General features: G+C 43.1%; 1 protein-coding gene across 1 annotated transcript in view; it reads right to left on the reverse strand.

The window, feature by feature from the left end:
* Positions 1-6101: 6101 nt before the first annotated feature.
* MED30 (mediator complex subunit 30) overlaps positions 6102-27415 on the reverse strand; it is a 22187-nt gene continuing 873 nt past the window's right edge. The window contains exons 2-4 of the mRNA XM_004697420.2: positions 23016-23174; positions 20293-20397; positions 6102-6503 (exon numbers count right to left, since the gene is read on the reverse strand). Coding sequence (XP_004697477.1) covers positions 6408-6503; positions 20293-20397; positions 23016-23174 — 360 coding nt within the window. The 3' untranslated portion in view covers positions 6102-6407. The remainder of the gene's footprint in view (positions 6504-20292; positions 20398-23015; positions 23175-27415) is intronic.

The raw sequence follows: 27415 nt of genomic DNA on the forward strand, positions 1-27415 counted from the left end.
ATCTATTTTATGTCAATGTTGCTATCCCCTGAACAATTCTTCATGCGAAAAACACTTAACTTTACAAAAAGTGTCACTAAAAAGAAGCCCCGGTGGTGTAGCGAGCTATGAGTTGGGCGGCTAAATCACAAAGCCAACAGTTCAAAACCAACAGCCCCTCTGGGGGAGAAACACGAGGCTTTCTACTCCTGTAAAGATTTACAGACTCAGAAATCAAAGGGAGCATTCTACTCTGCTCTATTGGATCACGATGAGTCAGAATTGCCTTGATGGCAGTGAGGTTCTTTGTTTGTTTGTTTGTTGTACCGCTGAAACATTTAGAATAATATTTTTTAGAGCATTTGAGACAGAGCATCCAGGGAACTTGGTAAACATGGAGGTTCCCTGACTTCAAATTGGACATTCTGATTCCACAGATCTGTGGTAAATCCTGAAATCTGCATTCTGGAGCACACACCCAAGTAATTCTTGTGCATTCTGAAGTTTAAGAGTTACTGCTTCAAAAAATACATCTGAAAAAAAGTCAAAACCTGCTTAGGCCATTCTGATAAGATTACCTGGTCATTTTAGGATCCCCATGTCACAGAAGACTTCAAAGCACAGACATGATGAGACTTCACAGCACACTGGTTATATATTGGGCTGCTAACTTCAAGGTAAGCAGTTCAAAGCTACCAACTTCTCTTTGGGGGGAAAATGAGGCTTCGACTTCCATGAAGACTTACAGTCTCAGAAACCCACAGGGGCAGTTTTACTGTATCCTATAAGGTCACTGAGTTAGAATTGACTCAGTGGCAATGAGTTTGGTATTTTGGCTTCTGCTCACATTTTGGTCATAAATTTTCTAACAGTTTTTGGAATGCAAATTAGGTATGGGCTTCCGCTAGACTATTTTATTATTTTTGGTATGAATCTCTTGTATTAGTGCACAATGTCAATTCTTTGTAAAATTAGAAACTTTCACGAACTCAAATGAAGCCAATAATTCTAATCTTCCAAGCCAAAGAAAGAATTGAGAGAATTGAGTCTGGGTGGCAGAGTGGTTACATTTTGGGCTGCTAACCATAAGGTTAATAGTTTGAAACCACCAGCTGGTCTTTGGGAGAAAGTCTCATAAAGAGCCACCGTTTCAGAAACTCACAGGAGCCGTTCTAACCATTCCTATAGGGTCACCATGAGTTGGCATAGATTTGATGGCAGTGATAGTTTTTGAGTTTTGATCGTGTTAAAAAATAATATGCCTAAGTTATTTCTCAATTTAACTTTAAAAAAACCAGTCCTTGACCACTAGCAAAAATAAGATTTCCACTTTTGTTCAACAAATTTAAGAACACTCCAGATAACAAACTCTTTAAGCCTTAGGACAAGTATACATTTAGGTTAAGGTCCCCAAATCCCTCTATCTAGCTTAAGCTTCAGTGGGAATTTAGGGAAAGAAAATGAGTTACCCAAGCTGGAACTACATCAAAATGTCAGGTTAACATATTTTGGCTTGTAATGGTGCCCAGGGATCTAACGTCTGAGGGATCAGGGCCTTAGGTTCCCAAATCGTTTTAAAGATAATGTCATTACCAGGATGCTGGGGCCCTGGTTCAGGTTTCCCTCATTCTTTCTAATCTGCACTTTAACCCAGACGAGCCAAGGCCTGACACGATTGCTTTGCAATTAATTGAAACAGCTGCAAAAATGCAGCTACAAAGGACATGTCAACGTGAACACTCAGCGACATGGAAACTAAGACTAGCAGATGTTTTGATAGTCAGATGATGCGTATGGTTATCTGTAACCTTTCTATTCTGATCTTGAAAAGGCTGCGTATCTGTCAGAGGCTACAGATGACACCCAAGGAACACCAGGGGTTGTGGTGGCCATTTTTGCAGTCTCACCAATGTTCCCGCTCCCCTACTTTCAAGCAGTACTTGTTCTCTGCTCAATTGCGCTTTTCCATGACTCCCACCCTTACTGACCTCCTGGCCACCAGGTCAAGCTACTCGTAGGTACCATCCTTGCCCCAGCAATCCACAACCGGCCCAAAGTTTGCTTGTCTGATCCAAGCTGTGCTCATTTGAGTCTAGGCCAAGATTTCTCAACTTGGAGTTGGAAATGCATCAGTCTTTGAGGCTGGGATGCTGCAAAGGGGTGAGGGTAGGCCACCCAAAGGCTGTCTCTCCCATCACTTGAAGAAAACCTCTCTAAAACCCAGCAGAGAAAAGCAGAATTGGGCTTGGGCACACAGGATCCCGGCAACATGCAATCTTGGTTCTCAGCCCTGCAGTCTTGATTTCAACAGCTTTTGATTCTGTAAGTGCTTCTCTTGTGTCCTCTCCCCGCCCCTGCACCCATCCCCCAACGCTGCCAGGACGTCCTACCTTCCGTTTGACATAAGCCTTTTGAAATGGGGGTTCTATCACATGCCACTAAAATCTTAATGTAGAATATGAGATCAACTAATCCCACCTAGCATTTTGCAGAGGAGAACAGAGAGATTAATTTATCGAGGGCACGTGTTATGATTAAATTCCTCTTTGTTATTCTATGGGAGTTTTTGCTCGATAGACCTGAAACTTTGTCAGTGTGTTCTGTGCATTCCCTGACTGTGAGCACATTCAGAACTGACGCTCAAACGACTTGTGAGCAACCAGGCAAACTAGTATCTGAGAATTGAGGACCCACTGCTTGGTGACAGAGCTTTGCCAATTCATGTTGCTGGACTGATTATGGTTCCAGAGGAGAGAAATCCCTATAAGACCAGGGCCCAAAGGCTGCAACTTCCATCTACTCCAAGAATTTAGTGGTGCAGCACTTTGGATGGTCTGAGGGTTAAATGTGATCATTAAAACAACAAAAAATAAAGTTCAGAAGGCAAGAAGGAGCAGGGGAAATGGGAAAATGGATACAGGGAATCCAGGGGGCAAGTGAAACATGTTCACGCAGACACACACACGTGTGTGTGTGTATATATATTTGACTATATATATAATATTTGAATGGGGAACAATTTGTTCTATAAACTTTCACCCCAACCATAACAGAATGTTTAAGAACCCAGATTTTCTTTTATAACTTAGAAGTTGCCAATCCCAAAACACTAAATTTACAATAGTAACCAGCAAACCTCTGAGCAAATAACCACATGGAATGAGAGCACTGTGGGCTCTAATCTCACTCTCTGTGCCATGGTGTTGAGGCCGACTCAGTGAGCTTCTTAGGAGAGGGCAGAACTGCCCTGTGGGTTTCCCAGAAAGCAACTCTTTATGGGACTCAGAAACCCAATCTCCATCCAGAGGAGCGGCTGGTGGTTTGAAACGATGGAGCCTGCAGATCACAGACCAGTGCTTAACCACTACACCACCAGGGTTCCCTCTGCAGGTCCTAATAGGTGATGCGAACAAAACTCACGATCACCGAGTCAACTCTGGTGGAGAATTGCTCCTGTGGGCTTCCGAGGCTGTTTCTTTTTACTGGAGTGGCTACTGGTTTCGAACAGCTGACTTTGCGGCTAGGAGCTCAATCATACCACTACGTCAGCACCACCAGGGTATCTGATGACAGGTGATAGGCCAGACAAGAGTATACTTGGATGCTGGGGAGGACCTTATAGACTGGGTGATGGGCGCTGGGTTCTCTCCCGCCCTGCCATTGTCCTCGGTCTGATGACACTGTGGTGCTGCCTAGGACAGTGCCCCACCTCATTCAACTAATGCTCGCTTAGAAGGGTTTTGACCAATGAGCAGTTAGGGGCTGTAAAGATACCTGCCTGCCTGCCTGGATGGGCCTGGTTTCTGGTGCTTCTACTGCATGTCATAGGGAGGCACACCTGAAAGGGTGCGCCTGGGAGGGCAAGGTAAACCACTGCTGGAGCCACGGCTCCCCCTGTTGAGCCACAGACCTGAGAGCAGGCAAAGGTCTGTGAGCCTCAAGACTATGAAGATGCTATGCAGCCCAAGCTCCTGACCTATAAAAGGGAGCCAGGACTAGATGGCCACCTGCTCTGGTTGTTTGGGGAGTCTGCATGAAGCAGCCTTGGCACCACTGGCCTGGGAAACCTCTTGATTCTGTCTGAATGAACCTCTGAGCAGGTACTCCCTGGGACCACCTTCAGATGAGGTGTGTGTGTGTGTGTGTGTGTGTGTTAGTGGTCCCAGGAAAATCCAACGGTGTCACCAGTTTCCTTTCATGCTCGCAGACAGGGAACTGCCTGGGGTGAACCTGGTTCCTGGATTCCGCACATCCTAGGAGTACCGCTTATTCAACTCATTCTGAAACCATCCAGTGACAGGGCTGTATGTTTCTGCATCATTTAAATTTTACCTTTTAAACACGTGTAAGCAATAGTTATACAAACTATGAAATTTAATGGTACAAAAAATACAATGAAAAGAAGGCACCTCTGACCCACTTGCCACCCACATTCCCTCTCCAGGGGTAGGTGGCCAGTCTCCTGTCTCACCTTCTAGGTAAATTTGCTCCCAAATCAGTACCCCTAACAAATCGGGGAAAGCAACTGTTAAGGACACGGTGCCACTTTCTTTTCAATGATTACATATTTTATGGATGTACTGCTATTGACCAAATTATACCTACAAAAATGATATAGTTGCACTAACTGTAGATTCTAGATTCAAAAGCAACAATGAATCTGCTGCCCAAATAATTCCAACTGAACAGGGACCCTTATAGGCCAGATTTGAATTGTTCCTTAGTGTTTTCCCAAGACCACCCATCTTGGCAGGAGCAGAGTCTTCTTATCCCCTGTGGAACCACCATTGGGGTTTGCAGTTCAACACTGAACACGCAGCACTGGCTGGATCCCTGAGATTGCAGATTAAAACCATCAAAACAAACCCTGGTGTCCTTGAGTCAGTTCCAACCCATGGTGACTCTAAAGGGCAGAGTGGACTATCACAGGGTTTACAAGGTTGTAACCTTTAGGGAGATAGATGGCCACATTTTCTCTAGAGGACCGGCTGGTGGGTTTAAACTGCTTTCTGTTAGCAGATGAGTGTTAAATCCATGCCCCCACATGGATCCTTAATAGATATAATTAAGGCATTCAGGCAAAAACAAAGGAACCAGAGTGCTTATTCATGCCTCTTTCATTGCACGTATACCATTCGATTTTAAAAGTTCATGTGCATGTCTTCCCCTACTACAGCCGGAACCATGTCTTACTTCCTTTGGTCTTCTCAGCACACACTGTATAATCTGGTATACATAGCAGGAATTCCTCAAATGTTCCTTGAGCCAGGGTAATGTAAAATATAAAGGTTCAGAATCTTGGGACAAAGAGCAAAGTTCTCAATGATAACTAGATCTTTTATATACGCACATTTAGACTTCGCAGTTAAAAGAAATGAGGAGTAATTCTCTAACTAAACACACTTTTATAGATTTTTTTTTAACTGAAGAGTTTTGTTATCATTTAGTAGAGAAATCTTACAGCAGTATTTGTTAGAGGGCCAGAATTCACGTGGGACAGGAAGGGCTTCCCGGCCTAGCTGGAAAACTCTATGCTGAGAGGAAGACTCCAATCTCTCCTTTGAGGATCTATTATTTATAATCCGAGATACCAGTTCTTCTTGGTAGATCACCAAGGACTTACTGTAGACCAAGTAGTAGTCTACAAAAGCACTTTTCATAGAAAGGTTAACTCATTAAAAACTCCTAAATCGTAGCTGAAATCCATTACCAAAATGCACTTTTCAGGAAGTTGCGGTGCACCTAAACCTCGATGGCCATCAGAGAAAGGCTCACTGCTTGACCTACTACAGCAGGTAGCAGAGCAACACCTGGTTTCCATTTGTGTCATTCTTAAATCATTTCTTCTTCTCCTTTTAGAGGTAGAGCATCGCAATTAAAACCAAACATCTGATGGTAATTTCATCTATTTACAGTAAGGCTCAAATGGACTATTTTCTTCTTTTAAGTAGTTCAGAAGGTTTATTAAATCTTGAAAACTGAGCTGAATGGTAAATTATACCTTTAATTTTAATTAAATTGTGCCACAGATTGACAAAATTTTATATTTCCATCTAAAATAAAGATACTTACCTCTTAATTTTCTTTTAAGAGAGTAATGCAATAAACAAAACACTCAGTGATTGAATCTGAAAATTTATTTACAAAATTAAATTGTTTTCCTTTTTAAAAAATGATTATTCAGTTCATAAACGTTAAACAACACACAAATGCTATCAAACTTTGTTACATTAAGTTTAAAAAAAATCAATAGTATTAAGAAAAAACTATTAAGTAATGCAAAACCATAGTATGAAAATAGGAACTTAGATTGCTCTGAGTGACTAGAATCCAAGTACATACATACTCTTCTTCCCAGGAGTAAAGACAAACACATCTGGGACAGCAAAAGGTATAGTGTGTGTCAAGCCGGAAATTTGAATATCAGTTTAGTTCCTCATTGCCAACATGGCATTTATATCCCAGATGAGATTTCGTAATTGATCCATAATTTGCTTCAGCTGTTGGTTCTTCTGTTTGAGTTTCTGTGGAAAGAAAAGAATTTATAAAAAAAGCTTCATGAAGCTAGAAGATTAAAATGCCATAAGTTAAGACTCATAAGTTAACAGCCAGACAGAAATTAAGCTAAAAATTTACTTAAAACAAAGAGCCAAAACCCTTTCCTGGTCCAAACCCACCAAGTCTGGCTCATGGCAACTCTATATAAAGTTTCCAAGACGAAATCTTATTGAGAGCACACAGCCTCACCTTTCTCTCATGGAGCAGCTGGTAGCTTTGAACTGCTGACCTTGCTGTTAGCAGCTGAAAGCTCATGCCACAGTGCTACCAGGACTCCTCGAAGGGGATATTAAATTCTTATCCAACACTCACAAGACTATGGCGAAGGCCTGGTTAATCCACCTATTTCCACCAACACATCTAATATAATAAGCTAAGCATTTACTTGCTATAAAACCGATGTACAGGTTTTGTTTTGTTTAAGAGAGCATATAACAAGAGCACCATCTCTAGAGCCAGGTAATATCTAACTCTAACCACAGAGCTTTGGTTAAGTGATTCTATGACTCGCACCAAATTATGTCACCATTCTGTGCCTCAATTTTCAATCAGAAAAAAATGGGTATAAATGACTCCATCTCATGGCATCATGAGGATTACATGATTTGATACTGATAGTGTTAGAACAGTGTTGGACATATATAACACTTAGAAAATGTTTTTTGTAGATACAGAGCATATATAACAGAACCATTAAAAAAATAAAGGATCATAAAAATGCAATGCTTGTTGCAGCTGGTTGCTCAAAAATGTAGCATAGTTTTCCACAGCATGAAGTATGCCCTACTCCAGGTTCTGAAAAGGGGATGTATGACACTCAGCGTAATCACCTTCACAGCTGTAGCTGTGATTTGCTCAGCACCCTGAACACAGCCGGCACCTTCCTGTTAGCCTTTAGGGCAATCTGGGTTTCTATTAGCTCAGGATTAGAGACCTTTCACCTTTTTTTAAAAGCATCCTTCTTTCAAGTCCTATGTAGCCATAGCCTGCACAGGTAAAGCAACATCTAAATTAATAACATGAAGAACTGGTGGTAAACATTTTTACTAATTATTATAATCAACGTAATCATTATTAGGCAGCTTTTTAGAAATATTACACTTGGGGATAATATATTTAATTACACAGTTTTTAAGGTACTAGAGTAAAACACCCCAGATAAATGAGCATCCATTCCGTGCAAAGAAGCCTAACTTTTTGCATTTTAACTCTATGAAAAAGCTGACTAAGATTAGGAAGTTGCTAACACTATTATCCTCGCTGTTCCACAGACATTCTGAATGCCCCTCAAACAGTCTCTAGCTAGGGTTAGCAAGTCGCAGGAAGTAGGTAGCTAAAAGGAAAGACTGACAAATTTATCAAGAAATAGAAAAGCAATGTACAGAGACTAATAACCTTAATTCAATTTAGTTCTCGCCTGAAGAGAATAAGCACAACACAGCACAGTACCCGCCCCGGGGCTTGACCGAAGCCTGAAGTGTTTGGGAAAATGACATGGTTACTTGGATGTCCTTTTTAAGTTTGAAGATGGCCCATTTCTGAGTTCTGCCAGCTTAAGAATGTGTGGTGGTCAGTTACTGAGTCAGCTCTGCACATTATCTCATGACAGGGACCCAGAAGATAGGATGAGATCAGGAATGAGGAGACGTCCAGTATTCAGCCCACTGAAGTCTTTTTGAGTCTAAAGATGAAGACTTGACACTTCCCATCTACAATCATGATAGACGCACAAGCTACAAACAGTTAGGTGTTACAGTGGAAGGCTGGAATTCTGAGTTCCAGCTCCAACTATGTCTCTAACTCACTGGGTGATCATACACACGTTCCTTATCTTTGGCTTCCCGTTGATGAGAGATGATGATGTGATCTAGCAGTTCCACCCTCCTCACCCCCTGCCCCCCATTCTGCTTTGTCTATCTCCACACATCAGATGACCATGCAGACACATGTGACTGAGAACCAGGAGGTTTAGTGAACTCTTGGCTTCAGAAGTCAACTGTCTTTTAACATTACTTGTCTATTGATAGCTAATCAGAGATCACTACACTAGCTATGCAAGAACTAGCTGGCACCAATCCCCCCTCAATTCTATTTTTTCAGGCGGCTGTAGCGAAGAGCTATTGGGTAAGAATGAAACAAAAAGAATGCAAGTTGATTTGTTCCTTAAACACCTTATTTGAATATGTAAATTCTGATAGGAGTTGACCTCTTTGAATTTGATCAATCAAAGATTTCAGAACTTCTCTTTGAAACGGAATTCTGAGTCCCTAGCACATTCCATTCCACAAATATTTACTGAGGGCATCTGAAGTGTTAGCCAATGGGCCAGAAGTATTAGGGGAAGAAAAGAGAAGAAACAGCTCTGGCTTTGAAAAAATTCAAAATCAAGTAGGAGAGAGGCAGTGCCCACATGACTAGAATATGGACAACCTGCTCAGGCAGATGGCAATGGAAAACTACAAGACGCCGCGGGACTGCAAAAGATGGAGAGATTGTCACTGACTGGCAAGATCAGTAAACAAGGACAATATTTTCGGGTCCCGGAAAGTTGATGGTGAGCAAACCATCAGGCAGAAGGATAATTTGGGCTTAGTAGTGAGCCACAGGTTTCTTATAAATATTCTTGAGATATTCTTATAAATATTCTCATAAAATTCTTGAAGGGGAAGAAATATGGATTTAAACTTCAATGAAGAAGCAAGTGTATGAGATGCAGTCTCATGTCTCCATAAAAAGAGAAGAGAGATTTGGAAACAACTAAAAAAAAATCACGCAAAGAAAGATATGTTCAGTGGTCACAATTTCACTAAAAATTAAAGAATAACTCCAAGTAGTAAAATTATATTCTTAGACATTCCAGCATCTTAAAAAAATTAGCATTTGCAAATGGCTCCTACAATTCAGTGGGGAAAAATGTGAACTTTCGGAATAGGATTTTTTCCAAGATAATACTCAGCACCGTCTGATTGTTTCTGACTCACAGAGACTCCGGACGTGTGACGCGTTCTTTGCTCCGGTCTCTCTCCCCAAGAGCTGTTAGCCTCTGGTTAGCAGCTGAGAACTTCACCGATATGACAGAACTCCTGGTTTTAAAAGAACGAGTCTTGCTAATTTGTTTTCCCCCTAAACAACATGAGGTATTTCCACGGTACTGTTCAATTTTAAGGAGCCCTTGTGGTGCAGTGAGTTACAGGGTTACAGTCCAAACCCAGGGGAGGAGGTTTACAAGCTCAGAAACCCCAGGAGCAGTCCTACTTTGTCCTACAAGGTTGCTATGAGTTGGAACTGATTTAATGGCCATGAGTTTGTTTTGTTTATTCAATTCTAAAGAGCCTTGGGAGCAATCTGATGAGCAGGTTCAGAGTTGGTTATTCAACTGTAGACAGTGATAAAATCTTTTTAAAGAGTACTTGGCACATTTTTCATGGTTTTCTCAAAGTGTGATACTCATTTGAAATTGCACACATTTGATTAAAAATGCACAAAATTTTTAAAGAAACAAAAAAACCCAGCACACAAGCAAAATATCTAAAGCCCAAACATGTCATGAACCTATCAACGCACAGTTGACAGTCATGCTTATTACTGGTTAGACTGTAAATACATGTTCATGACACGATATAAGGCTTAATATATACAATCTTGGCACTGATCAATTCCAACAGAGGTTGACAGCTGCTATTTTCAAAATCCATCAGCTGTGCCCAATTTGCTACATTAACAGGTGAATGTGTAAGTAGATACTTAAAAATATGCTTATGTTAAGTCATACCACATAATTTAATAGTCATACAAATGCTGTGACACTTAATCAGTGGTTTAATTTCTAAATGCATGGACTCAATTGTAGGCCAGCTTTGTGAAGACTTGCCACATACTACTCTCAATTTCATCTTTACTGACAGCAGAATGGCTTCAGGCATAGTACAGCTCCTCCTGATGCCTCTACAGCACATGGGCTCATTTTTGAATGAGAATAAGACGGTGCCCCAACAAGTGCTCATTTTTGGAGTAATTGCGAGTTGAAGATCCTAAGGTACAGGAAGGAGCGATGGCGTATTTAAAGGGGGCCCCAATTTAGTAATTCCCATGAAGTACCGTCCACAAGTTCTGGGGACATACTTATGTGGACTACAGTTTCAGAGTACCGTGGCAGGCATCAGTGTTAGCCGTGAGAACCCGGAGTGACCACACACACTACACAGTATTGCTCGGTACAATTGCAAGTTCATAATGAGACGGTAATGCTGTGAAAATGCCTGAATGAGGGTCAGCAGGAAGGGGCATACAGCTTTTTACCCCATGCTCTTTATTTAGAATGACAAGAGAACGGGCAGGGTCCTAACTTTCTGGGTATTTTTCATTGCATGCCAATAATATCATTCTGTTCCTGAAAATGCACATCTGTGAAGCAACCTAAGCCCTTCACGGGGTGGGGGTGGGGGATTCAAAACATCTGTGGAAAAATGGAATGGAAAGATAGTGGGATTTTCCCACAAACTTCCTGAAGCCTCCTTGGACGGGCCAATGTTTATCTTTTTGCAACAGCACATGGAATGGCTGTGCGAAATGGCGCCACCTCACCGTCACTGTTGCTATTGGTGCCACCGAGTCAACTCGGACTCACAGCGACCCCCACAGGCGAGAGTGGGAAGGTGCCAGCAGATGCTCTTCATCAGGAATAATCTTATTCTGAAGCACAGCTGTCTGCTTCTCTGAACAGTATATGATAGCCAAGGACACACCAGCCTGGCTCACTGCAGACTCCACCACTTGGAACAACGCCTGGCACAGAGCAGACACCAAGACAGATAAATGCCCGAGGGAAAAACTGTACAAAGTCAAACCAAACAGCTTTCCCCCTGAACCTGGGGGGGCGGGGTGTGTGTGTGTGAGGGAGGGGAGCCAGATCACCAAATAAAAACCCTCGGCAATCATTTCAGTGCTGTTCTTTAACGTCTCTCTGGTTAAACAGAGCCTTTCCACACTAGAAAACACTAGACATGGGATTATTAAAAGCGATTCACTTTTGCATTTCATATATAGGAATTCTGAATGTATTACTGTTCCTAGGTAAGAGAACTGTGAACCTTAAAACTGTACAATTACCTACCAACTGCATGGGAGAAAGATGAGGCTTTCTACTCCCATAAAGATTTCATCTCCAAATCCACAGGGGCAGTTCTACCCTGTCATGTATGGTCACTAAGAATTGGAATCTATTTGATGGCAGTGAGTTATCTAACAACTGCCCAATTAAAGGAAAAATAGAAAACAAGCCACATCAATAGTTGCATATGGAAAAGTACATCTGTTAAAATCATAGACAAAAGACTAGTGTGTAAATATAAATAGGTGACAAATAAAAAAAATCCATCAACCCAAATCTTTTGTTTTCTTAATTACATTCATAAGCATTAACTGGGGCACCATCTTATTCTATAGGCAGCTGTTGACAATAAACATTTCTCACAGAAACTCTCTCAGGTTTGTGTGCCATTAAGAGAGAAAATAGCTATCACCAGTTTATCCAATTGAAGCATAATAACGCACACGCACACGCAGTTTGAGATGGCCATATTTGTCCCTAAATATTCCAAGTCCATTTCAGTTTGACTTTTCCTCCTCAGGCATATATTTTAATCTTGCAGTTTGAAGGGAAGTACAGAATTCAAAGAGGTTGGAGGGAAAGAATAATAAAATTAGCAGTTAATTATGCATATGATTACTTGGTTAACAATCAGAGAATACGTTACACTGAATTTATATTTATACAGTTTTATTTAAAATGTGAATTGAAACAATTTTGGTCAAAACTCCAGTGTTTGCTCTTTAGCTGTTAACTTTATTCTCTTTCCTCTTCTTTTGGTGAGCATTCATTTGAATAAACACAACCATAGCCCTCGCCCATCTTTGACCTCTGCTCACCATTCCTCTCAAAACACAGGAGGAGGAACGAAGTAAAGAAGGCCATGTGGCCATTCCATGCGTATGTCACCTGCCACATGAGAGAAGATACTTGCTCTCAAAATGCTCTTCTAAGATACGAGGGGTACCCCTGCCCCCCAAAACCCAGGTGTGAGATGAGGGAGAGAGTGCATTTGGAGTCCTTTCCACCAGGGCCGATTGCTAATCAAGCTTTCGATTTAGATGTTCTAAAAAGATGGCATAACTGTGTAACAAAAAAGGCCTGATTGGTGTTAGACAGTGGGCCTGGTTTTGCCACCATGACAATGCATCTGCTCACACAGCCATCTCAGGGTGCCAGTTTGGCGCAAAAAAACCAACCCAGCATGCCTCCCTTGCCCTCCATGCAACTTCTTTCTGTTTCCGAGAATGAAGAGGGACATGAAAGGATAGCAACTTGACATGGAAGAGGTGAAGAAAGAGACGAGGGAGGTGCTATCAGCCACCCAAACAGATGAGTTTGAAAACTGTTTCCAACAAAGGGAGCACACTAGAGCAGCAAAGTCCCTGAGGAATTCTGAAAACAGACTTCGGATCAGGGGCAGGGCTTAGCACGGCATCAGACCCGACCAGAAAACATTCATAAGTGTCAGCAGGCAGACCTGGAACTATTCATTAGCTACTTTTTGTTTTCTCTCCACCGCCCCCCTCCCCCATGTCTATCTATATAAAATAGGCAGGATAAATGATCCTGAGGAGAAAACAGGACAGATAGTTCCGGAGGAGGTGGGGGGGCAGGGGAGAAGAGGAGGTGGGAGAAAGAGAGGGAGGAGCCAAAAAACCCCCAGGGACAAGGGAGCAACAAGAGATCTAAAATCCGTGGCAAGGAGGACACAGAATGCCTGGTGGGGATTGATCAAGTACAATGTAGCCAAGAGGAAATACAGCAGGCCGAATGAAGGTCGAACATGACAGTGACACAGGAAGAAAGTAAAAGGAAACAGAGGAAAGAACTTGAAGGCAAAAGACATTTATAGAGGTTTAAACATAGGCATGTACATATGTAAATATATTCATACATAATAAGGATATATGTCTGTGCACATGTATTTATAGGGTAAGTAGGACCTTCTTTACTTAAGTCCTCCCTCAATGCAAGAACACTTTGTTCTAATAAAGTTGATGCTCAACTTCAGCTGACGGGGTCCATCTATAGGGTAGTTGCATAATCTGTTGTCAGTTGAGACTATTAAGAGTGAAGGGATGGAGTTTAATCCGTCAATCAGGTCACAGATTGATGACTTCATTTGGAGGAGATAAATTGCTTACTGGAGGCAGGTCACAGGCTCATTCCCTGGGAGGCATACTTGCTGACAAGACACATGGAACTACACTTGAACCCTGGAGCTGAAGAAGCCATGTGGAGACCCCTGCCCTCGCTGAGATGCCTCTACCACCACTGGATCCACAAGACTTTCCACCCACTGGCTTGTGATCTTCCTGCATTTAGTGTCATTGCATGTGCTGCATGAGTATGAAGAGGATTTTATAGACTGGTATCAGACATATGGGCTAATATTGGACTTAGAGATTTGATCTGGACTGGGCTCGGATGTTTTCTCAATATTCAATTGTTCGATATTCAAAAGTTCTTTCTATACATGAGTGTCTATGAATTTGTTTCTCTAGTCTACCCAGACTAACACAGGCTATTAGAAGATATAGCGTCTGGGGTCTTAAAGGCTTGAAGTTAAACAAGTGGCCATCTAGCAGGCAAGAAATAAAGCCCACATGGAAGAAGCACACCAACCTGTGTGATCAAGAGGTATGGTGTTGATAAGATCAGACATTAGGCATCAGAAGACACAAAATAAAAAACCATTTTGATGCAAGCGAGGGGGGTCAGAGTGGACATCCTCTCACAGAAGGGTCACAAGGAAGGGACAAACCAGCCAGAGTGTAGTATAGCACTGCTGAAACACACAACATTCCTCTAGTTCTTTAATGCGTCTCTCCCCGAACCCTCCACCTATCATGACCCCAGTTCTAATCTGGGTAGGCTAGAGAATGTACAATGGTACAGATAAGAGCTCTCGACACACGGAATCCAATGGTACAGATAAGAGCTCTCAACACACGGAAACCCCTCAGGACCAATAATGAGAGTAGCGGTATCATGAGAGTAGGGGGCAGGTGGGAGGAGAAAGGGGGAACCAATTGAAATGATCGATGTAAACCACCACCACACCCCCTCACCAGGGGGGATGAACAACCGATATGTGGGTGATGGGAGACAGCAGATGGTGTAAAATACGAAAAGAAAAATAATTTCTAAATTATCAGGGGTTCACGTGGATGGGAGGGGAAAAGAGAAGTGCTGGTACCGAGGGCTCAAGTAGAAAGAAAATGCTTGGAAATGGTGATGGCAACATATGAACAAATGTGCTTAATAAAATTGATGGATGGACTTTTATAAAGGTTGCAAGAGCCCCCAATAAAATGGTTTATTATATATATTTTTAAAGAGCTGTAAGAGGTTCCAATAAATGATATATTAAAATAAGAAAATATAAAAAGAAAAAAGTTTCCAAGAATGGAGTCACAAATTTGACAAATGTATTAAGTCTAATGGAGAGTACTTTGAAGGTGATAAGGTGGTTTTGTGAAAACATTTAAATACATATTTTTTGGGGGGGATTCCATTGTTGCTGGCTGTTTTTTTGGTGGGGATACCCCCTCATAAATTCCAAGAGAAATATAAGGCTTAGCATTGAATCTTTTTTTTTTTTTTTTTAACATTTAGGCCAATTTACTCCTCTTTTTTTTCAATTATTTTATTAGGGGTTCATACAATTCTTATCACAATCCATACATACATCCATTGTGTCAAGCACATATGTACATTTGTGTTGCTCTCATCATTCTCAAAACATTTGCCTTCTACTTTAGCGCTTAATATCAGTTGCTCATTTCGCTCCTCTTTTTAATAACTTTCGGGTATATATTATTAACAAAAGCATGGCTTACCCCAAAGCTAAAAGTATCTAGAAGAACAAATTCAATAGATCAAGCTAGTTTAATCAGAGGGCCACTTCCCAAATGTCTGAAGAATAAATGGGAAAACAAAATTTGAAATACTATCTTTAAGTCAATCACGAGGTATTTTCAGAAACACTGTCTATTTTGTATATTAAAGTAACCTTGTTCCCAATCAACATCTGGTTGAAATACATGTGTGAATGTCTTCCTTTGCTCAGAGCCCTAATAAAGAGGCAGAAGCAGACTAGAAAAGCTATGGAAAAGCCCATGTGACAGGAGCAGGTGCCAGGTGGTGGACATCATCCACAGGAAGGGCAGCACAGGGTGGGAAAAGGCTCAGCTAAGGGGAAGAAGTGACAACCCTGGTGACAGCGCAGGAGGGATAAGCCTCAGGCTGCTTCACCAGGGAAAAACAGAGACAGGGCCAGCAGTACTATTCTCCGGGCTTGGAATAAAGGGAACAGATGAAAGTCAAGTTGGGCCCTAGGCCAGCCCTCACCTACAGGTGACTGAGAACCTTCCCCCTCAGCCTGGCCCTCCTGCCCAGGGAACAGCTCAGGCTGGATGGCATCAGCACAGCAAAAGACAGGAATGAGGCCCACGGACTCAACAAAAGGGCTCCTGGGACTGTGGGAGCCCAGGACACCACTGACACTAAGCTGCCAGAAAGACAAGACTGCATCTCCCCAAGGAGAGCTCTGGAAGATTCTTTCTTGAAGATACCAAAAAACTCTACAGAAACAAACAAACAAAACCCCAAACGGACAGTTTCCTGATGACCCTAAGGCAAAGCTCCCCCAGCTGGTTTCTAGTGTTACATATACTGAGGCTTCAAAAAGTGTATGGAACAATGGAATGAAGAGAATGAAAATGTTCCATAAACTCTTTAAAACTGCTGCATCTAAGTCCTTCAAGGTTAAGTAGCAAATGCGTCACAGAAACGTAAAGGCCTTCACCAGTACCACAGAGAACTAAATGCACAGGGGGGGAAAGAAACACAGATAAAGTAAATAATAAAACTAACAAAAACAAAAAAGAAAACAATTAAAACAATGGAAAAATTAATATTGATACCAGAAATGTTAGCTACAAAAAGGGACACCTAACTCTTGTAAAAAACAAAAAAATTCTTAGAGATTAGAAGGAATTGTAAAACTTTATATGAAAGAATCCATGAATTTCTATAAGGTAAATCTGAGCGGTCCAAATACAAATTATAGGGCACTCTAGGAAGAGGAAAGCGCACAAAAAGAAAAAGAGATTGAAAAAAAAATCAGTTCATGACAACTCACCACCGTGCGGCCTGCCGTTTCTAGTTGGCCGAACGGTCAGCTATTTTAAGTGGGGAAAATGACTAACGGGAGACTGTGAGCTAGCACATCAAAATGAACGGCCAGTTGTGTCAGGTACAAAATCTTTCTGAACAAATAAGTCCATCTTGCTAAAAGAAAAAATAAAAGTTCTAAATTCAATTTTCTAGTTTGAATGGATCCCTCTACATTGAAAAACAAAGGAACAGCACCCCCACCCCACCCCCACGAGGGTGAAAGAGACCCTGAAAGCTTTCAGAAGAGGCTACCGTCACCTATAGAGCTCTACAGACCTGGAAACCCCATACACGGTCTCCGAGTTGGAATTGACTTGATGGCGATGGGTTTTAGTATAAATTATCAACAGAAATACATTCTAATGGGAAGCCCCCACATATGACAGGTTCTGTTCTGACGACTGTGTTGTAAATTAATTCTGACATGTCAAAATATCGGCAGTCCCTGGATAATGGAAAAGCTCTATTGCTAACCTGTAAGCTGCATTTGTAAATAAATTGGAACGGTTAAGATAAGGTTCATAGCTAATGTGTTAGTCAAATGCTGGTCATTGTATAGAGAATCTAGTATGCTTTTCTATACATGAAAAATATTTCCAGGCAAAGTAAAGCATCTTTAGCTTTACTAATACATAATACAACAACGTTTTGATGCGTACCAGAGTAGTATCTGTTTGTTAATTATGAAACACTGTATGTGGCTCGCAGTTTACATATACTAGGCTTTAGGGGAGTTGGTTGTACATAAACTGATAATTCGTAACCTAGGAACATGGAACGTACTTTTTTTAAAAATTATTCATTATTATTGTCTTCTATTATCTGTATCTATAAATTCTACAATCTGTAAGGATGGCACAGCATGCAGTTTTTCCTTCTGCTGTGCATAAGGTCACTTTCGGTTGTAACCAACCCGATGGCACCTAACCACATCTACAGATTCGATCTGGAAGCACAACACATAACATCTGATAGTGAAAACCTGACTCATCTCACCAAGTGTGCCCTACCACCACACTGTATCAAGAACACATTACAAGCAATACAGACACACTCCACAACACCGTCACTCGCGTGGTGTTTTGTATCTTGAGTTAGTCTTAAGTCAGAGACTTGGTCCTTTCTAATAAATCAATGCTTCCTATCTCTGGACAGCTGAACATGATTTACTCTGCCAAATCTAAATTGAAAGTCCCCAACACCCTCCTCAGACCCTATTAACGTCCTATAGACATCAGTCATGTGACAGCCATCCATGAGCATCACATGTGCTGCAAGTATTCTTCTCATCGGTGCACTTTCCTTTAAAAGCAAAAACATTACAATGCTTTCTCTATTTGTCACTTATCCATTTTTTTACTTTCTCCTGAGTTTTGAGATGTGTTTTCCTTAAAATTTCAATACTGTGCTCCGCAGGTTTTTTCCCAACTCTGAAATGCATTGTGACATCTGGTGTGACGTAAAGGCAGGCTAATTTCCCCCCAAAGGTTCTATTTCAAAGACGAGTTTTCCACACAGTCCCTTCTCTGTCGTATTACTCACATATACAACTGGAAGGCAGTCTGGGTGGCTAGTCTTCAATAAGCTGTCTATTCCTGTGCCAGCATTACACACTTGATTGCTGACAGTATAATATGCCACATGATATCCTTACATTTTTGTAGAGAGTTCCACTTTATTACTCTTATTAGTTTTCTTTGATATTCTTTTAGATTTTCAGGGAAAAAAATCTAGATGTGCACTGACATTATACAAAACGCCTATGTATTACTTTTATCACTAAGTATTATTACTTTGTGTATTTTTAAGAAAATCCCTGTGTGTTTGGGGTTGTTACTGCATTATGACGAGGAGATAACTGAGACGATTATTTTCTTTTCGGCATACCTTGTTCTGCGGCGCACCAGATAGTGTGTCTTTTACACAGAGAAGGTTGATGGCAAGGCTGCGGCAGGAAAGCCAACAGCAGGTGCTCCCTTGGTGTCTCTGGCACCTTTGGCACCGCTCACAGAATTTCCCACTTTCCCACAATGCTATCACATCTTAATAGACGATCTCAAAGCTCACTGCCATCAAGTTGACTCCTACTCCCTGTGGCCTTCCTAGTTTCTCAAAAACCCTTACGGGAACACAGCCTCCCTCGTCTCCTGCGTGGCAGATTGCAGTGCAGTGTAAATATAAATTTTACTGGCACTGGAAAACCCCCACATTCACGGGACTGGCTTGCATATGATTCTCGCTTTATTGCGGGGGTCTGGAACCGCCTATGCGGTGTCTCCCGGGTCTGCCTACAGCAAACAGTGCCCCACACAGGAGCTTCTGTCGCCTTCACGAGTCAAATGGCTAACCTCTATTCAGATGGCACAGAGGCTCTACCAACCTGCTTAATGCTTGTTGTTGGAATTTTGCGTAAGATTTGGAATAGGCAAAATGGTTTGGAGCATTATAAGACAGTATTATCCATCGTGTATTAATTTTGTTACCAGAACTCTGAAGTGAGCAAGGAAAGATGGAGGAGGAGGGAGTCCTGCCCATCCCCCTACCACCACCACCCCCGGCCTGTCCCCCCATGGTGAGACTACATGTTTAAAGAATCAGGAAGAAAACAGTGAAGAGGAGGGCTGGGGCTAACAATGAGAAGGCCCGGGCATGGACAGAGTTGCAGAAGAATCACCTTCAGGGGGCGTGGCATCTCGACAGAGGGAAACAGAGTAACAGGAACTCTAGAGAATGTCTTCCAGGTATTCTGAGGGGAGTCACCGCCTTTGCTCCAGTGGCAAACTATGTAAGTAAATGAAGTGATCTTTATATACAACAGGTAAATGCTCTTGGTTTGGGTGGATACACTGAAGAATTTATGAATTGGAATTGAGAATTTCAGGAGGGTGTGTGAGAGAGAGACAAAGAGAGGGAGAGGAAGAGAGAGACAGGTAGATAGGTAGGTTTTGGTACGCAGAGGTTTTGGTAGGCCCGCCTTCTCTGTTTCATGAAAAGTATCTGAGCATTACCTTCTGATCTTTGGGAGTACTGTATTCGGCAATACATGCATTCAAGCCTGGGAATTTTGGGGGGGAGAGGGGGTTAGGGGGTGATGGTATTGGCTAAGGCAATGCTTTGATAACTCTATTTTCAGGTGTTCAGACCTCCATGCCTCTTATTGTACATTTTGGTCATTTGCTGCTCCAACTGTGCTGGGTGCTAGGAAGCTAGGATTCTGCTTAGAAGAGAAAAAGCAAATGGATTGCGACCGAGTGCTGACGGAGCTTTTCTAAGAGCGTCAATCGCAAGCATTTTGTGGTGTCTCCTCTGACCGTTCAGACAGTATTTCTGCTTACCTTTCAGTTTGGGGATAGGCTCTTAATAGGTTCAGCGCATCAGACACCACAACTCTAATTCAAATGGCGTTTGTGAGCCACATTAGATTCCCTTGACGTTTTCATTGGTTAATTTCAAAATATAAAATGTACAGATGAATCACTCACTTTATTTACTTCGGCAATTTCTCTCCTCTCTTCACTGGCAAATCGAGGCGGGCCGGCCCAGGCATCATTCTTCGAGCCATCTTCTTCCACATATGGGATAAGCTGCTGCGAGGGACAAACAGGAGAAGTCAGCATTATGACACACGTGTACGGGCAATGCGCACGGACAGCGGTGAACTGCCAAGCTTCCCCAGTTTAAATAGCAGTACGGTTCCGCCCAGGAGACAACCTGAAATCACGGTTGTCGAAGGCTCTCATTTCCATGTCGGGTGTCTCTTGCTAAAGAGCGTTCACAACATGGCGGTCACACATGATACAGCACCCACATACACTCATTCACGCAACAGATATTTAACTGCCAGACACTCGGTGACACCCTGGAAAAACAATGACGCTTGGGATCGTGGCCCCTACAAAATGTAGTTTTTCTTCTCTTACACTAGAGGAAAAGGAACTTCGTGGATGGGCACTAGATGAAGGAGCTTCAAAAGGCACGGAGAAATATTCCACTATCTTTTCATTCGTTTTTTTCCACGTTCTGATGCGCCCTGATAGCAATGGCAGCAACATGTCAGCTAGACCCGCTCCGTCTGACACACCTCTAGGTGTTGTCCCCTTCTGATTGCCAGGTGGTTTTTAGGAGGAAAACATCAGGTAGAAATTGAACTTCTAATGGACGTAAAGTGAAGTATGTACAGTAAAATTTACTAGGGAAAAAGCCCTAGGTATCCGAAGGACAGCAGTATAACCTCTTAGATATGACCCAGAGGAGCCCTGGTGGCACAGAGGGCTAAGCAAAAAGCCAGCCATTCAAACCCACCAGTCACTCCAAGGGAGCACTTTAGCCCTGCCTTTGTGGGCCACCACGAGTGGGTTTGGGGGCAGATGTGACAGAGCCATCAAGGACCATCTAGTCTGCCGCCTATTATCACTGATGTGGGAGCAGGGATAAATAACCACACAGATTCTCCTGGCAGCGCACAACTCTGTGGGAGAACGGAAAGCCATCTGGCTTGACTTCATCAAATTCTTGGAACAGCTCCCCATGCACCCACATCCACCCTTCTTCCCTTCCTCTCTGGATGCCCAGCTCTCCTTCCTTGGAAGGCAATTCGTCTCCCTTCTGGGCTGCCCGCCCTCAGTGTCGTCACTGTTCATGCCCCCCCTCTCCTTCTGGGCCTGTTCTTGTCTTCCTTCATCATTGGAAAACATGTCCTGGTCGCCCCATTTGGAGGAGAAGACTAAGAACCCTGGGTCCCAACCTTTCTCCCAGCCACTGCTTCCCTCTCTTGTTCCACTCTAAACCTCCTGGTAGACTGATAGTCACTTGCTGGCTCTAGTTCCCTAGTTCTTGTTTAATCTGCAACCCACTGCAATCTGGTTTCTGGCTGCCACAATTCACTGAACGCTCTACTGAACAGACAAGAGGCTCCCTGCAGAAAAGCTATGGACAGTGTCTGCTCTTCATTTCCCTTGACTTGCCTGCAGCATCGGAGAATGGCCATTTTCCTGATCCCTTATTGCCGGGCTCTCACAGTGTGCCCTTCCCTTGTCCTTCTGAGTTAGTTAGTTTATTGTGCCAGCCTGGCCAATAAATACATCTGGGGTTAATTGAAGGGCAGAGGGATAAATGGCTCGGTGAGCCTCGCCTTTCTAGTTCTCGGGTCTCTTGTTTTGTGATGGTCGCACCAGGGTGCAGCTGCCTTAGCAGTTCCCTGCTTCAGCTGGCAAGGCTTTCTTCCTGCAAAACATCCCCAAGGAGAAGCCACATGGACCTACCCCGATGCAGCCCTGGGTGCTGGAGCAGCCGTGTGGAGACCCCTGCCAGCGCTGAGATGACACATTCACTGACTCAGCTTTCCTCCTGCAGTCGGCATCATTGTGTCTGTTTTGTGAGATGGAGGAGGACTTTGTGGACTGGTGTTGGACATATGGGTTACTGGGTTAATGTTGGAATTGTGGGCTTGGGTAGCACTGGATTGGGATATTTTCTTGATGTGTACTTACCCTTTATATAAAACTCTCTCTTATACATGTGAGTTTCTGTGGATTTGTTTCTCTGAAGTACCCAGACTAACACAGCTTCCTTCACATGCCAACAGCGCCAAAGGGATGCACTGATGACATGAAACCCTCACTGCCCGTAAGAGCCAGCAGCCTTCAGCTGCCACTGCTCCCAGAGGTCACCAGTCAACAGGGAGGGCTGTGTCCATCAGAACACCCTCTACCTCATTAACATAACCCACAATCCGGTCTCAATCTGGAGAATGGGTTTTCATATGGAGGGGCTCCATAGGACTAAGCCTCAAATCTGAATTAATAACAATGAAAAAACCATTTATGTGTATAACGTTCTTCTGGGAAAAGTATTCTTAAAGTATTTCATAAACCTAAAATCCATGCAATATTAACTCAAAGGAGACATTAACAACATCGATAAAACCCAACAGGCACTCCCCTCCCCTGTCTCTCAATCACCACCAACATCAACACCAGCAGCCTGGAGATCAGAAAGCTATTAAGTTTTTAAAGGGGAAAAATACAAACAGTATTCACGCTACGTGTATTACCTATATCACAATTTCAGCTGCACTGACCAAAGAATAAGCTAATATCATTCAAAAGCTAGAAATATTGCTACGGAGAAGGAAAAACAGAGGGACAGCGTTCCTGAACTGATCCCCCATCAGAGGAGCCACTGGTGCACTGGAAGTGAGACTTGCCTCCACTGGGATGGGGTCCATCCCGCCGCAGTTTTCGCTGCACTTGTCGTAGACCAGCCTCAGCTTCCGGAAGAGGACAGAGAGCTGGCGGAGGTGGTCTTGGAGCTTTGCCAACCGGTCTTGGTATGTCCCCGTGTGGTACGTGACACCATTGGGCAGCTGACAGGCAAGGGAGAACAAGGAAGACAGTAAGCAGCAAAAAAAAATAATGATGATAAGTTAATCAAGATTACCTGTTGAGAATAAGTAAAGCCAAGGAAGCAGAAACTATCTCCACGCACTGCATAAAGGCAAAGCGTCCCTCATACTTAACCAAGTGTCATTTTAAAAACTTTCCCCAGGAGAGAACCCATAGTCTTCATGAGATTTTCAAGTGGCTACAGGATACATGGTTAATACAGAAACACTTCTCTAAAATGCTTAGAAATACCTTCAGCAGTATTTGTATGATTAGCAGTATTTCTAAGGTTAATCTGTCTAGATCTATAATTCAGAGGGTGATTTCTTAAAAATGGAATACTTTAAAAGATGCATTACTAAGTAACCAGGCGCTATGAAGTCCAGCGTTGCAAATTATTATCGCCTCTTCTTTTCGCATGTGGAAATGTAGAACGGGGCACACTGTGCCTATTTTCCAGCCAATCCTGGTGTCCCTCGGTAGGGGATGTCACACTCGCTCACATGTGTTGGTGAGGGTGTGGAGGAATCCGGCTGCTGAAACCCAGCTAGTAGCAACGTAAAATGGTGCATCCATTTGGCAGCAAACAGTTTCTTAAAATGTTAAGCAAGAGAAAGCCACACAAATTTAGAAGCAAATAGTCCCAGGCCCATTACTCAAAGCCGGCAAAGAGTAGAAGAAACGCTAATGTTCACCAACAAATAAGTAAGTACACAAATCACGGCACAGGAATCTGCCGTCAAGTAGATTCCAACTCATAGCGACCCTATAGGACAGGGTAGAACTGCCTCTGTTTTGAGTTTCTGAGACGGCAGTTCATTATGGAAGCAGAAAGTCTTGTCTTTCTCCCGCAGAGTGGCTGGTGGTTTCAAACTGCTGACCTGTGGTCAGCAGTCAGCTGCATTGTAACCACTACGCAACCAGGGCTCCATGAGGGACTTTGAAAGTTCGTGGAGAGATGTAGTTAAAAGGCAATGGAACTTCCCCATGAACTTGTAACACTATTGCTGTCAGTTACTGCCTGGTGTCAGCATGCTAATTCCAAGGCACAGACACACAGGGCAGAGTGAACCCAGAGGGCTTTCTAAGCTGTCTTCTCTAGGGAAGCAGATCGCCAGGCCTTCTGCTTTCTAGCTACTTAATTTGTGACTGACGCTTATGCACTTAATGATGTGTGCCACCAGGGTTGTTATATCGCCCCACTCAGTAGTGAAGGGGAATGAACTACTGACACAGGCTGAGAGAAAGGAGCCACACAAAAAGACTAGTGCAGTCAACAGACCACCAAGAGTCAAACCTGCCAAAGCTGGAAACTCTGCGAGCCGAAAATCTGCCAAAGAATAACGCAAATATGTTCTCACCCTTCCTAATGCTGCCACTCCTTAATACAGTTCCTCATGTGGTGGTGACCCCCCAACCACAAAATAATTTTCGTTGCTACTTCATCACTGTAATTTTGCTGCTGTGATGAATTGGGCGATCCCTGTAAAAGGGTCCTTCGACCCCCAAAGGGATTGCAACCCACAGGTTGAGAACCGCTGCACTAATAGAAGCACCCTGTCATAGGCAGAAAATGTGTTGTTGATGGTGGTGTTTGGTGCTATCATGTGGGTTCCGACTCATAGCGACCCTCGTACAAAAGAATAAAACACTACTGTGGCAGTTACATAACCTCCTGTCAACTTGGGAAGGGATGGAGTCTGGCTTGTCAATCAGGTCGCAGCTTGATGACCACAATTGGAGGCACAAAGGAGAGAAATAGCTCACTGGAGGCCAGATACACTCTCTGCTTTGTCTTCCTGCTGACAAGACACATGAAGCTACGCTAGAGCCCTCAAGCTGGAGGAGACACGTGGAGACCCACGCCAGCACTGAGATGCTTCCACCACCACTGAATCCACAAGACTTTCCACCCACTGGCCTGTGATCTTCCTGCATTCAGAATCATTGCATGTGTTGCTGAGTCTGAAGAGGAATTTATAGACTGGTATCAAACATATAGGCTAATAACAGACTTATGGACTTGATCTAGACTGGGCTGGGATGTTTCCTTAATATACAAGTACCCTTTATATAAAGTTCTTTCTTATACACGAGTGTCTATGAATTTGTTTCTCTAGTCAACCCAGACTAACACAACGAACCAGCTCTGTACCACCCTCACAATTATTCCTATTTTGCAGCCATCGTGTCGGTCCATCACATGCAGGGCCTTCCTCTTTATCTCTGTCCCTCCACTCTACCAAGCTCAATGTCCCTCTCCAGGGACTGTCTCTCCTAACATGTCTACAGTACGTGAGATGAAGTTTTGCCCTCCTTGCCTCTGAGGAGCATTCTGGTTGTACTTCTTCAAGGCAGATCTGTTTGTTCTTCTGGCAGTCCATGCTACTTTCAATATTCTTTGCCAGCACCGTAGTGCAAATGCATGGATTTTTTTTTTTGACTTCTAAATAAGTGACCCAAAAATCAAGGCCATTCTATTGAGTCCAACTCTCATGGATCTCACTGTAGAATACAGTTTCTTGTACCGATAAACCTAAACAATGCAAAGATGCCCGTGCACTGAAAGCAAATCAATGGGTGTTTGGAGATGGTCAATAGGTAAAGATTTCAAAGGCGTATTAGTAATCTTCTGAGGTGATGAACACAGTCGCTATCTTGTGGTTTCATAAGTATGTACTTATACATGTTATGGATTTTTATGTCCTCCCAAAATATGCTACAAAACTCAACAGCTAATTCGAGAAAGATCCGGTTTTCACATTCTATGGAGTCATGGTTGCACAGTGGTTATGCATTGGGCTGCTAACTGGAAGGTCAGGAGTTCAAAGCCACCAACCATTCTGCAGGAAAAAGAGAAAGAAGCCTTGTCTTGGAAACCCACAGGAGCAGTTCTACTCTGTCATACAGTAGCTATGTCTCTGAATTGACGCAAAAGCAGTGAGTTTGGTTTGGCTTTATTGGCTCCTCTACAGATTTACAGCTTCAGAAACCCACAGGGGCAGGTCTACTGTCCTATGTGGTTACTGTGCGCAGAAATCAACTAGACAGCAGTGAGTTTGATGAGTTTAGTACGCCTGTATTTATCATCTCATTTGAGAATGGGTTCTTTGTTGTTCATGATCCAGTATTTGTATAAAACAAAATAAAAAACCACCCTGCTATCCAGTCAATGCCGATTCATAGCAACCCAACAGGGCAGTGTACAACTGATTCTGTGGGTTTCTGAGTCTGTAAATCTTAATGGAAGCACACTGCCTCATTTTCTTCCACTAAGTGGCTGGGGGTTTTGAACTGCTGACCTTGCACTTAGCGGCCCAATGTGTAAGATGGGTCTTAAGTCTCCTTTGAGATATGAAGAGATTAAACAAGCAAGGTACAGAAGCAGAAACAGGGAACATGGATGCCGAGCCACAGGGAGATTTCCAAAGAACCATGAAACAAACAGAGATGAGCATTCCCCAGAACCTATACAGGGAAAGCCTTCCCCCTGGAATTGGAGCCCTGAGTTTGGACTTCCAGCACCCTGTTGGGAAATAAATTTGTGAGAACCATCCGCCTGTGCTAGTGTTGTTACAGCAGCACTAGAGAAGTAAGAAAATGCACGATGTCAAATACAGCCAACTGAAGGGCTCAGGCATCACAGCCATTGTGAAGATGGTGCAGGTCGGGGCGGTGTTTCCTTCTGTTGTAGAGGATCACTATGAGTCGGATCCCACTCAACAGCACCTAACAACCACAAAGCTGTCACCCCCCCACCCCCCCAAAAAAGTTAGCAGAGTCTGCATTCCTTAACTCCTGGACTCCTCAGAAGGGATTTGCTGGACAGTTAAAGTAACGTAAGAAGAGTGGCGATCCTGCTGGCATTTGAAATACCTGTGACAGAACTTCCAGCTCCAGGGCAACACACAAGCCCTACCCCAGTAGGACAAGATAACAGCCGAGCAGTACATTTGCTGCACAATGCCTCTGCTGGGAGGGTTCTTTGAGGAGTAAGGAGCTCCTGACCCAAGCCAAGGTGTGTGCAATGCCCTCATATGCGTGTGAAAGTCGGACACTGACTAAGGAAGACTGAAGAATAATCGATGCATTTGAATTGTGGTGCTGGGGAAGAATATGCAAAGTACCATGGACTGCCAAAAGAACAAGCAAGTCTGTCCTGGAAGAAGTAAAGCCAGTCTGCTTCTTGGAGGCAAGAATGGCAAGGTTTGTCTCCTCTATT

Source organism: Echinops telfairi, unplaced genomic scaffold (genome assembly GCF_000313985.2).
Source record: "Echinops telfairi isolate 266 unplaced genomic scaffold, ASM31398v2 ScPeMD7_1;HRSCAF=3_0, whole genome shotgun sequence".
Classification (NCBI taxonomy): domain Eukaryota; kingdom Metazoa; phylum Chordata; class Mammalia; order Afrosoricida; family Tenrecidae; genus Echinops; species Echinops telfairi.